The following is a 13300-nucleotide window of genomic DNA, read 5'->3' on the forward strand; positions in this document are numbered from 1 at the left end:
GGCACGGGTCCTGCCCTGTGAACCGCCTGCAACACCCTGCGGCCGAACGAGGCCTCTGCCGAGGCAAAGGAATCCAACTTATAGTTCCTAACAAAGGGAGAGGGGGAAGCCCACGTGGCTGCCCTGCAGATTTCGGCCAGGGATGCTTGTGTGGCCCAGGCCGTGGATGTGGCAGCACTCCGTGTGGAGTGGGCTGTGATATGATTTGGTGTCTGTAACCCCTGCGATTGGTAAGCAGTGGCAATGCAGGTTCGCAACCACCTGCCGATAGTGGTGGAAGTTACCTTATTACCCAGGGATCCTGGTTGGAAGGAGACAAACAGGGCTTCGGATTTCCTGTTTGGCCTGGTTCTCCTGAGGTAAATCCTCAGAGCCCTCCTAACGTCCAGAGTGTGCCACTTCCTCTCCAATGGGTGAGAAGGGTCTGGACAGAAGTTGGGCAAAATCAGTTCCTGGGCCCGATGGAAGCAGGAGCACACCTTGGGAATGAAGGATGGATCCAGCCGTAACACCACCCTATCTTGGTGAAAGACACAGAGATCCTCCCTGGTGGACAGCGCCTGCAGTTCGGATATCCGCCTGGCGGAAGTGATGGCCACCAGGAAAGCCACCTTCAGGGTCAGGAACTTAAGGGAAACTGTTTGTAATGGCTCAAATGGGGCGCCCGTTAGAGCGTCCAATACCCTGTGTAAATCCCAGGAAGGGTACCTGTGTACCGTAGGTGGTCTGAGGTTGGAGGCCCCCTTAAGGAATTGCCTGACCATGGGGTGGTGCGTCAGGCTCTGGTTTCTGCCACACAGGAGAACTGATGAGATGGCTGAGACCTGTCTCCTAATTGTGTTAGGAGCTAACCCTCTATCCAGGCCCGCCTGGAGGAAGTCCAGAACCTGAGGCACCGTAGCCTGGATGGGGTTGAACCCCCGGGAGTTGCACCAAGAGTCAAAGGCCCGCCAAGTGGAGCCATAGATGCGCTCTGTGGAGGGCCTGCGGGCGGCCTGGATAGTCCTTATCACCCTGGGGGAGAAGAGGTCTTTCCTCAGGATGCTCCGCTCAACCGCCAAGCGGTCAACTGGAGCCATTGAGGATCCGGGTGCTCCAGCGCCCCCTGGCTGAGGGAGATCCTCTCCTGGGGAATTCTCCAGGGCCTCTCCACTGACAGAGACTGGAGATCTGCAAACCAAGGCCTCCGGGGCCAATGAGGAGCCAACAGAACCACTTCCGCCCCCTCCTGAAGGATCTTCCGTATGACCCTGGGAATCAGGGGCAAGGGAGGAAAGGCATACAAAAGACCCCTGGGCCATGAGCTCCGCAGAGCGTCCGTCCCTTCCGCCCCCCGTGTCCGGTACCTGGAGAAGAACCTCGGGAGCTGAGTGTTGAGGGGAGTGGCGAACAGATCGACTTCCGGGCGCCCGAAGCGCTCGGCCACCTCCTCGAATATCGCAGGCTGTAGCCTCCACTCTGAGTTGTCCACCTCGGCCCGGCTGAGCCAGTCGGCCCTGGTGTTGTCCACCCCCGCTATGTGTTCTGCCCTCAAAGACCGGAGGTTCCTTTCGGCCCACTGACCCAGACGTTTGGCCTCCTTCATGAGGGCCCTTGATCTTGTCCCCCCCTGTCTGTTTATGTGAGCCTTGGTAGTGATATTGTCTGTGAGGACTAATATGTGCTGGCCCCTGACCGAATTCTGGAACCGTAACAGAGCCAGGCGGACCGCCCTGAGCTCCAACCAGTTTATGTTGTGAGTCCCTTCCGCCTGAGTCCACTCTCCTTGCGCCATCTGAGCCAGCAGATGGGCACCCCACCCACTCAGACTGGCGTCCGTCGTTACCGTCAAGCGGTCTGGTGTCCAGAAGGTTTCGCCCTTTGTGATCGCTGGGGATGTCCACCAAGCCAGGGAGCGGGAGACGTCTAGCGGGAGAAGTACCTTGGTCTGCGAACAGCTCGTGCGTCTTCGCTGGAACGGCAAGAGGAACCATTGGAGATCTCTGGTGTGGAGGCGAGCCCACGGGACGATGCCAATGGCGGAGACCATGGTGCCTAGTAGTTTAGACAGAGTGGCTAGGGACACCTTGCGCTTCCTGGCTATCGAGGAGGCTAGCTGTCTAAGCGCTATCTGTCTGTCGGGTGACAGGAAGACCATGCCCGCCTGGGTGTCTATTCTGGCTCCTAGGTGAATCAGACTAGTAGAGGGGTGGAGGTGACTCTTGGCTAGGTTCACTGTAAACCCATGGTCCCTCAGGACTGTCATGGTGATGTCTAGGTCTTGCAGAGCGCCCCTAAAGGAAGATGACTGCAGGAGCAGATCATCCAGGTAACATTGGATGCGCACCGGGACCTGTCTCAGGTGCGCTGCCAGCGCTGCCATTACCTTTGTGAATACCCTCGGGGCCGAGGACAGCCCGAAGGGGAGGGCCCGGTACTGATAGTGATGACCCATGTAGCAGAACCTGAGGTACCTACGGTGATCCTGGGCAATGGGGATGTGCAGATAGGCCTCAGTGAGGTCTATGGAAGTGAGAAAGTCTCCTTGTCTAACCCCCTCCAAGATAGAGTGTAGGGAGTGCATCTTGAACCTCCTATAGCGAATGGAACGGTTCAGGCGTTTCAAGTCAAGGATCGCTCTCCAGCCCCCAGAGGCCTTGGGGATGACAAACAGGATGGAATAGTGCCCCTGACCCTGTTGCTCTGGAGGCACTGGCTGGATCGCCCGGATCTCCAACAGGTGTTGGATGGCTTCCTGCATCAGCAGCCTCCGGGTCGGGTTCTTAGAAACCGGACATATCCGGAAGAAGCTCGGGGGACTGGAAAGAAATTCGAGTGAAAGGCCATGCCTGATGGTCTTCTGCACCCATCTGTCAGAGGAGGTGAGGTCCCAGCGGTCAGCGAAGTGCGCTAAGCACCCCCCAATGGGGAGAGTGCTGGACCTAGCTTTAATATTTGCGGAAGGAGCGCCCCCCTCCGCCTCCTCCGCCCCCTCGAAAGGGCCGCTTCTGTTGCCTGCCTCTTTGCTGTCTGTCTGGGTACCTCTGTCTAGCAGGGAATCCCCCTTGATACTGCCTGCCTCCTGAGAAACCTGCCTCTGACCCCCTAAGGAAGTCCTGACCCCGAAAGAAGGAACCAGAGTCCTGACCCCGGGAGTAGGAGCGTCTGGGGTATGGAGTTGACCTGAAGCTGCCTTTCTTCTGGGCAGTGGCGAGGACCTTCCTCTTGTCCTTGTTCTCAACCAGGAACCGGTCCAGAGCCGAGCCAAAGAGGGAGTCCCCTGTGAAGGGGGCTGAGGCCAGGCGCCACTTGTGACGAACCTCCACCTGCCACTGTCGAAGCCACAGCAGCCTGCGTGATGCCACCGACGATGCGATCGCCCTGGAAGCGAATCTGGCTGCAGCCAGGGTGGCATCCGATGAGAACTGGATGGCCGCTGCCAGCCTGTTGATGTCCTGATGTGACCGGGCATCTGCTATGGGGGTGCGTTGCTGTAGCTCCTGCAGCCACAGCAAGGAAGATCTGATGATGAAAGAGGCTGTGGTGGATGCTTTCACCGCCCAGGCCGCTGCTAAATGGCCCCTCTGCAAGGTGAGGTCTGCCTTCTTGTCCTCCGCCTTCAAGGCATCCTCTGGCTCCCCAGGCATGTTGGTGGATGTATGAAGGGCCACTATTGGATCATCTATGGTGGGCTGTGCAAGTAGCTTAGCCAGCTCTTGGTCCACATTGAAGAACATCCTGTCTGAAGAGGAGGGTGATGGGCCCTTTGTAGGAGATGCCCATTGGCGCCTTATCAGGCCTAGGAAGGTCTTGGGCGTAGGAACAGTGTCTGCCTCGATGGCCTGCTCATCAAAGATGTTCTCTGCTGAGAGGCCCTGGCGTTGGGGTGTGGCCTCCGCTGCTCTGTTGCCTAGCTTGACCGTTGCCTTGGCCTTGAAGAGCAGGGACTCAAACAGTGAGGGCTGGAACAACCCAGTGAATGTGGGTTTAGGAGGAGGCATGCCTTCATCCTCTGATAGCTTGAGTTCTCTGATCTCGCCTTCCTCACTTTCATTGTCACTGTCCTCCTGGGATGAATCTGAGGAGCTGTGAATCTCTTCCTCCTGGGCCTCTGGGAATTCAGGGGCCCTGGGGGTGGGGGGGAGGGGGGCCCCCTGAGGCTGTGGCTGCTGGAATGCTGCAGCCATGTATTGCTGAAAAGCCTGCATCATTAATTCTTGGAAGTTGGGGGCTCCTGTGGGAGGCGCTGGGTTGGGGCTGAAGCCCCCCTGAGCAGGGGGGGGGCTGCCCAAAAGGGGAAAGCCAGTAGGCAAGGCTGCCCCCACAGTAGGGGTGATAGGGGATTGCCACCCCTGAGTGGAGCCCCAAAGCCCCGAGGTGTCTATAGGGATCCTTGTTGGCAGGGCTGGATTCTCCCCTGAGCCTCCGCTGGATAAGGGAGTGCCTGAATTTTCCCCCCCTTTGCCTGGGGCGTTTTGATGGCTGGCTGCTTGGTTGCAAAGTCTCTCTAAAGCCTTATGCCTCCTCCGCTCGTATTTAGAGGGCTTGGAGGGCTTGTGACCCCTCCCTTCCTCTGGATCTGCCCTGGGGGAAAGGTGCTTGGTTTTGCATTTAGCCTTTCCTCTTCCCCCCCCTCCTCGGGCAGTCTCTGGGGAAGCCACTGACCTGGGTGCTTGTTCTTCTGCCGCTCCGGTGGGGCTGCAGTCCCTGCTTGCAACTGCCTGGGATTCTCCTTCCTGGTAGTTGCTGGGCGCCGCCATTTTGGACCACGTGGGTCCTCCCGGCTTCAAAATGGCGCCGACCGGCTTGCAAAGGGGCGCGAAATTTAAAAGTGCCTGAAGCGAGGCTTGAGCTCCTGAGAGCTTGCCACGTGCGCTCCCAGCCGGATTCTCTTCCTCCTGCCTCTCCTCCGATGCCGCTGTGGCCAGGAACAGCTTCTTCGGCTTCCTCACGATCCTCTGGCCACGTGGAGGCAGCACGGGCGCTCCAGGGCGTTTGAAAGCCCTGGTTCGTCGCTCAACCCTTGAGGGGAGCAACGGAGCGCTCCAGCGACTTACAAGCCTCAGCGGTTGGGGCTGCCTGCTAGAGGCTTTTGCCCTTTCTCCTGCTGCCTGGTCAAGCTCCTCACTGAGAGACTTCGGATCTCCTCAGTGTCCAGGGCAGCCTGCCGCCCCAGGGGGGCTAGTGGCAGTTCCAATCTTGCAGGAGGAGGCTGTGTATAAAGCAGGGAGGCAAACTCGACGGATCCAATTGAATTTTCCTAGTAAATTCCTGGAGCTCTCGAATGAGCAACTTCTCACGAAGGTTTTGAGTCAGAAAACTGGGCATGCTCACTGCCAAGGGGCGGAGCCCAAAGAGCTTATCTGACTCAAACCAATCACGAGAGGATAAGGTCAAACCCATCCTGGATACTCCTCCCCCCTCACTATGGAGAAGTTGGGAACCCCTGGATTATGAGATACAATGAAGTTCTATTTAGTAATCCCCTTTACATTTTGGGTTTCTTTTGCTGGGCGGTTTTGCCTATATGTTTTAATAAAGCCTCCCCCAACTTGACACACTTCAGTTGCACTGGGATTGACACTCCCAGAGAATAACATGCTAGCTAGGAATTTGGGAGCTGTAGTCTCAACATTCCAGCATGTACGATAGATAAGATAGAGACAGACAGACAGACAGACAGACTCAGATAGGAGAGATAGATATGAGGGGTAGATAGGATAGATTGATAGACTAAAATACTATCTAAAGTACAATGTGTTGCACAGTGCCACATTCAAGAATGCTATCTTAGACTTGGAAAGAAAGTTTCATGGGTAAAGTCCATGAAATTACAAAATGCCATAGATTTGGCAGGAACAGAAAATCTCGTGCCTTGAATACTTTTTGGGGTATTACAGCCATTGGCCCAGTGAGTAGACTCAACAGTAGACTTTGATTGGAGCTAGAGAATGTTACATTTGCCCATAGCTAAAATGATAATTTTAAAAAGGCAAACTAATAAAAAAATATAAAATTCTCTCAATTTATTGGCCTCTTCGGATGATAATGACAAGAGTTCTAGCAACATTTTGTCTCTGATATGAATTCTCTCCCTCACGTAACATTTCATAATAAATGATTATCAGTCAACTGGACTGAGCAGCAATTTTATACATTCGATATGAAGGAAAATAAATTAGCACCTTCCTCAACAGCCTCAGCTTCTCTCAGATCAATAGGATATTGCTAAGATGCTTCTATTTGCAAAACATGAATGTACATTTCTCTATAATGCTTTCACTTTTGGGGATATTGCATCTCAATGACTTTGCCATCATTGTGAAAAGCCTTTCTCACTTTGAAACCAGTACCAAACTAAGAGCTACTTTATCATTAACTCAGGTGTCACTTCAAAGCTTAGGTTTCACCCACTTTGAAGAGAAGGTCTTATCAACGCCTTGTACAGAACCCTGAGAAACCTCACAAGAAGAAGTCATTTACTTAGGACAGCTTAAGCACTGTTCATTTAAACATAGTTACATACATCCCAATGACCGAATTAAAACAAACTTTTCTCCTATGCCCACCAAGTAAAAGGCACAGCTGTTTATATAAGTGCCAATAACAATCCAGGCATACATGAAGAACTGAATGTCCTTATCACCACAGCACTACTACTGATATAGCGGATAATAAGGAAAAAACAGTAACTACCCCAGATATTATCTACAGCATATGGCTTGATCAGAAAGGGCCATCGGAAAGTCTTCTGTGACTTGTCTCTTGCAGTGCAGTCATATTACATTCTGGTTCTATTGCTGCTGGCACAGTCAGAAGAAGAGAAAAATATCACAGCCAGGAAAACAACACTGGAAAGGAAAACTCAGAAACTGCACAATCTATCTGAAAATCACCCTTTCCAGAATAGATAAAAGTTCTAGTCTTTTAGGTTTGCAGAAGAAATCCCAGTTTCAGTTTTCTCTACAATGCAAAGCACTGATGACATTCTTCACTTGGATCATCTACCAGCCAGCTTCCCCTCACAATGTTCCTTACCTTTATTAAAAGCCCAAATCCTTCTCTTAATACAGCATAGACCAGACCTGGGCATTTTACAGTTCATAGACCACATTGGGCCCTCTGGCTCTCCCTATCTGGCCCATGTGGATTACTTTTATTTTGAAGATGAATTCTATTTTTTAAGAAAAATTAAATATGTGTGTGTATGCAGGCCTTTGTACCTTCATAGCTCTATTGGTTCAGTCCTCCACAACAGTCCCAGTTTCTCATGTGCCCTTGGGAAAGTTAATTGCCCATCATTCGTACAGATCCACAAGAAACTTAAAATAAAACATTTTTAAGACACAAGTCATTTCTTAGGCAACTTGTCCATATATACAATTTTCATCCAACTCCAACACAATAAGATGCTCTTCTAGCTGTAATATGAATGCCGTGGTGAGAGGAATTGTGAGATATTCACTTAGTGGTCCCTTGGCGAAGTCTATTCTGATTTGAAGTGCTAATTACTCATCTCAAAGTACATATAGAAATATTCATGCCAAGCAATTCACATATTGTTGAAATCTCCTTTGGGAGATTTCATAGGCAACTTGTAATTAACGCAGAAATTGCGGAAAATCTTTGAATCTTAAAATTCAATCTCAATGGAGGAAATGCCATCATCACAATTAACACCTGGGCAATTTACTCATTAGATACACAACTTGAACAGGGGACTGCCTCAAGCTGAACTAGAAACACTGGGTAGAAGGACCAGAAAAATAATGACAATGAATCATGCCCTTCATCTGTGCACAATATTGACTGTACTTTCCAAGGAGCACAGGTAGGCATGTAATGTTGCAAATACACCAGACAGTTGAATAAAAAAGGGCACTGGAATAGTTGAAGGACAGTGAAGAAGGTGCACTGAAATCTAGAACAATATGAAGGCTTTACTGAATACAAAGAAACAAAACTGGTCCAGATGAAGAACGAAAAATAGACACACGGCAAGACAAAATATTCTATGATCAGTACATTAAAAAGAGCAGGCAAACAGATAATAGCAAGACCTGGCAATGGCTGAAAGCAAGAAAGTTGAAGAAAGAGACAAGAGAGACTAATTCTGGTTACCCAAGACCAAGCCTTAAAAATAAATGCATAAATCCAGCAATGAGAAGATATCCAGCAAATGTCATATCTGCAAAGAAGCTGAAGAAACAGTGAACCACCCAGTTAGCTGATGCAGGAAGATCCTACAAACTGAAGAAAATAACAATGTAACAATAATAATGCATTGGAATATCTGCAAAAATTACTTCTTGTCCCCAAGCAAAAACTAAGAACCAAGCAAAAAACTGGGACCAAGACAAAAAAAGTTGGATACTGAACATTACATCTGGAGATAGAACAATAGAAAAGAAAGAACGGGAGAAAATAGAAGCAAAACTATCTGTGGCAAAAGAAAGGTAGTACAAATAATAATAGGCCCCTTGGGCACAATTCCAAAACATCTGGAGCACCACTAAAACCACCATCAGTATTGACAAAATCACCCTCAGGCAATTGAAAAGGCAGTGTTACTTGGAATAGGTTACATCGTTCAAAGATCTTAATATTATTAAACAGTAATATCTGTCTATCCCATGCCGTTGGGAAAGCTTTCATAGCTGGCTAAAAATGCCTAATCCAGTCTAAACATCTCACTGACAGTGTGACCAACCATAGTATTTCTGAAGCCTAGTTGCAAAATAAAAAGGAAGCTATGATGAACTGAATCAAGGAAAAACCTTATATACTAGGTACATTTAATTATCTGAAACAAGGAATTTAATTATGCCTGATTTTATGCTGGGTAACTAGCCTAGTAGGTCAAATAATAGGTGAGAAGAACTGAGAAGACTGGAATACAAAATTGCAGGTATGTCCACAATGTCATATAGAAAGAACCATGGTTTTCTCACTTCTATTTCATGCCATTGTCTGATTAACAAAAGAAAGTCCAGGAGGCAACACGTTTAATAATTATCCTTTTGACAAGTTAGAAAAAACCTCCAGGTTCCAGGACACCTATATATTAATAATCAAAGTTACAAGAATTCTGAATATTTGCTGTAATTTCTATGTACCAGATAGAATTACTACCATTCTCTTTTTCCTTCTAGTCCTTGACTGTAAATTCAAATCAATCAATTCCTGATCAGAATCACTGGTGGAAAGGCTGGATACAGACTTCTATTTGTCAACAAAAAAGATAAGCCAAACGAAAGCGAAGGTCATTTGCTAAAAGTACAAGAAAAGATGTGAGAAAGGTAATGTTGAACAGAGTGGGGAATGTAGACATCTCTTTTGGTAACACAAGAAAGTTTATCGGCAGTAAGCTCAGCACACAGTAGAAAGAGAACAATAAAACATTTTTAATAAGCTTCTGAAATTTGTTACCACAGACTGGAGCATCAATCACTAATTGGCTTGGCTAATTAAGGAGATCAGATAAATTCATGTTCAAAGGCAGTAAAGAATTTCCTTCTGAGTCAGTTTGTGAGATTCTGCAGCAATTTGGTTAGCCATACAGTTGTTAAAAACAAAAAACGTGGAAAAGGAACTTGGCATGAATACTGCATGGTTCTTACATACTACCTTCCTTTATTAGAATGAGAACTAAATGAGTTCTTTACCCAACTTTGCATAAAGAGGGAAGCAGTTCACAATTGTAAACAGAATTTCAATTGCATGGCCTGTTAACAAAAGGAAGCTATGCAATATTTATAATGCTTGCTCAGAAATGATAGTTCTCAGATATGAGTTTGCTACAAGGCCCTACATTCTAAAACAACAATTAGTTTCTTCATTAGATCTTAGATCTAGCTATCACAAAGCAACGAGTGAGCAAACTTCCAAAGAACCTGAAAGCCAGCTCATTAGTCTATAGTATTTTTGTGGCCTTAACACAGGTACTATGTTACTGATATTTACTCCTCCAACTCCAACCAGCTATTGTATTTTTAGGCTGCAAATATATGATCATTTTTATTCATCCAAAGGTGACATCAGAGAAGACTTCCTTGAAATTATGGTAAGATGAAACCCCTTTTGAAAATAAGTCGATACTGATTTTTAAAATCTAACTATAATCAAGGGTAAATATTATAAAAAGGGACTTCTCTTCATCTGGTCCTTTCAATCAATAAAAAATCATTGTAATACAGCAGTCAACAAATTTTAAATTGTTTCATATAAAGGGGTACCACAAATCAGCTGATACCATAAATGGCTTGGTTCACCAATCTTGTTATTTGGGAAATGAAAAGAGGAACAAATTGTTCCTCTTAAAACTTTCCCCATGTTACCATATGGCTTCAATCGTATGTATGTATGTATGTATGTATGTATGTATGTATGTATGTATAATATTTCTTAATAAAGAGCTATTATCTTTAGGTGGGAACAAATACTCCAAGAATGGCTAATGCCCAAATTACAAATTTTGAAGGAGAACTGCTCAAAGTCATGGAAGGCAAAACCAGTAACCATTATCAGCCATAGAAACTCCAGTGGGACAGAGCCCCATGTTTAGATGCAGGATTAGATATTTATGAAGTTATATAATCCAAGCTTTATGTAATCAAATTTCTGCTGAAGTTGAAATTCAGCCCTGCCCCTAAAACATGGAGTAGAAGTTTATATGTGCTTGTTATTTTCCTTTTTTGTTTGTTTGTTTATTGAAACATTTTTTGTAAAATTGAGTTCAAATTAAATTCAGTGTTACACAAGCTTGGGAACATCAATAATCAAATATCAGATGATAGCAACAGACAAACGTGTACACATCCTGTAAATATGTTTTAGAGGCATATGACTGCTATGAAAGATACAGTGCCAATCTTGGTCCCATGTCCTAAGGATATTTCTATACAATAGAAATGAAAAAAACATGCTGTCATTAATGTATGAGCAAAATCATAAACTATATTATAAATATCATGATGTTCATCAGAAGAGATATTACATATACAGAATAACAGTCTCACATATAACCATGACAAGAGCACCAAAATAGGAAGTTCAGAAAGTTTTAAATTGACACATTCAATTATTTAAATATCTATATTTATAAATAACTTACAACCAAAACTACTATTACTATATTTATTACAAGAACATCAGATGGATTATTTAAATAAGCATTCAAGTGCTTAACCTACACACACACAAACCCATTACTTTATTATGTTAGCTGTAAGCATTGTTGGGCATTCAAACAGGTTGTATGTGTTTGTTAAATATAAACTGATTTTCTTAAGAAAAAGATAAACATAAGGTAATTAATTTTATTCCTCTTATTGCACAGGCTGTTTGTTACGTTTACATAAAATCTATGTCAAGCCTTTATTTTTATACCTTGCCTCCTCATGAGATTTGAAGATATCCAATATTCTCATACCTTTTGTGATACACTGTAAACCCGGTTTCTGCTTACAAACTCACAATACATATGTGACAGACACGTATCTTTTGGAAATCTGCTGTTTTTCTTAAAAGCCCTTCCTACAAGTCCCATCACTTTAAAAATGCTTCTGTGATGAAATCTGTTTTCTTTTATAGCATCAGATAACAACACCCTGCACTGCCCATTAGGCATCACAATCGCTTTATCCAAGACAAGGCATACATACACCAACCACTCAGTGCCACCAATAATGCTCCGTTGGGTACTCAACTACTGACTTTCATCTGAAAATTATTCTTCCTTGCCAGACCCAACTTTTTTCACTTCCCCATCTTCCCTTAAGAGCAACCAACTGCAAGAAGGAAGCCAGACCTGTCTTGCCTGCTTCCTTCCATTTCCAAGCAAAGTTTTTTTTTTTAACAGGGCAAGTGAAAGTTTGGAGGAAAACTTCTTGCAAATTCCAGAGTTCCTCTTCTATCCTATCAGAACGATGTAAGAAGCCCCACCTGATTGTGTGGCTTGCCTTTGCCTCTCCAGTTGCCCGACTGCCTGCAATACCCGTCTTTTGCACTCTCGGACACTGTTTTAGGCCAGGGGTCTCCAAAACTGGCCCCTTGAAGACTTGTGGACTTCAAGTACTAGAATTCCCCTAACAGGTCTGGGACTTGAAGTCCACAAGTCTTCAAGGGGCCAACTTTGGAGAGCCCTGCTTTAGACCTTGCTCATCCATCCACACGCTTTCTCCTCCATTCGGTGAATAAAATCCTCCTCCACCTCCCCGTTAAGAGCCAAGCCAAACCGACAGGGCAGCCGCTTTTTTCGCGAAGGCCACCTGGTTACCTCAGGATGTCCCAAAAGAAGAAAAGGGCTCAAACACCCCCCCTTCACACCACCACCCCCGCTCCTTCCTCAGTTTCCCCAATCAACCCCTTCAGACGTTCTTTCTTCCCTTTCCCCCCCTCAGCTTCTCGGGCGTCTCACCTGACTAGAGAGAGAATCGGGGAAGCTCGAACGCTTGCACACCTTTTCGACCTGCCCCGGGTTCGGCCGGCCCTAATAAAGGCACCAGCCGGCCCATCCCCACACCCCCATCTCCTCCCACCCCGGGCGCCTCGAGGACCGGAGCCCCGCTCTCTCTTCCCCGTTTCCGCGCCAGGCCTCCTCGGGGCCCTTTCCCTGGATCCGGGGAGGCCTCTTCCCTCGTCCCCTCAGGCCGCTCCTCCCCCACCCCAACTGCCACACGCGGCCCCTTTGGGGGGCAGCCTGCCCCGCCCCCTTCCCAAAATTTCCCTTAGGTTCAGACCCGAGAGAGGCGCGGCTCCCATCCCGAACCTCCTCCCTCCCTCTGTCCGCCTCCCTTCCCTGCCTTGACCTTTCCCCGCCCGGCCTCCCTCACCTCTTTTCTTTTCTCGGCTCCGACTCTTCCGACCCGGCTTTTCTTCTGACTGAGGAGACTCAGTCAGGCTCGAGCTCTCGCGCGCTCCCTCTTTCTCTCCCTCTCCTTCCTCCCCCCTCCCTACCTCCGGAACTTCCGCCACACCACCAGAGCCCGCGCTAGACACAGTGGGCGGGGACCCCTTGTAAACCTTCAGCCTGGCCGGAAAGATATTGTGACGCTCTGGCTAGGTTTGTACGGAAAGCGGAAAAAGGATGGAAGATGGGAAAGAGCCTCTAAAGGGCGCAGCCATCTTGCGGTGACTTTTCCGTGGCCGTACTCTTCTTCTTCCCCCTCCACCTGCCTGCCCCTTCGTTTTGATAATGCTTTCGTTCTTTCAGTATCGTGTGGGGGCCATCACGAAAGACGGAGTTTGGGATTCTCTCCCCCCCCCGCCGCTCCGCGAGCCTTAGCTGGCTGGAGAATTCTGGGAGTTGAAGTCCACAAGT

The 13300-nt window shown here is 47.4% G+C and overlaps 2 protein-coding genes and 1 long non-coding RNA gene across 5 annotated transcripts in view; 1 reads left to right on the forward strand and 2 right to left on the reverse strand.

Annotated features, from left to right (window-relative positions):
- Nucleotides 1-12962, reverse strand: part of LYPLA2 (lysophospholipase 2) — a 30006-nt gene extending 17044 nt beyond the window's left edge. For 2 of the 3 annotated variants that reach the window (XR_015698289.1, XM_014060433.2), the window contains exon 1: nucleotides 12813-12962. The gene's annotated coding sequence lies outside the window, so the exon portion shown is untranslated. Of the gene's footprint in view, nucleotides 1-12397; nucleotides 12499-12812 lie in introns of those variants that run through there. The other variant, XM_014060435.2, reaches the window with a different exon arrangement.
- LOC148043099 (uncharacterized) overlaps nucleotides 1-13300 on the forward strand; it is a 44290-nt gene that overhangs the window by 8333 nt on the left and 22657 nt on the right. The window contains exon 2 of the long non-coding RNA XR_015698290.1: nucleotides 9132-9278. This is a non-coding gene — a long non-coding RNA (uncharacterized LOC148043099). The remainder of the gene's footprint in view (nucleotides 1-9131; nucleotides 9279-13300) is intronic.
- On the reverse strand, nucleotides 896-4420 carry LOC148043100 (uncharacterized). The gene is made up of 2 exons (XM_087727920.1): nucleotides 3537-4420; nucleotides 896-3454 (listed from the first exon to the last, which is right to left on the reverse strand). Exons 1-2 carry the CDS (start codon nucleotides 4188-4190, stop codon nucleotides 1037-1039), a joined length of 3072 nt encoding a protein of 1023 aa, XP_087584046.1. The 5' UTR covers nucleotides 4191-4420; the 3' UTR covers nucleotides 896-1036.

This window comes from Thamnophis sirtalis, unplaced genomic scaffold (genome assembly GCF_051295495.1).
Source record: "Thamnophis sirtalis isolate CommonGarterSnake01/CBP01778 unplaced genomic scaffold, rThaSir2_p1.2 scaffold_13, whole genome shotgun sequence".
Lineage (NCBI taxonomy): Eukaryota > Metazoa > Chordata > Lepidosauria > Squamata > Natricidae > Thamnophis > Thamnophis sirtalis.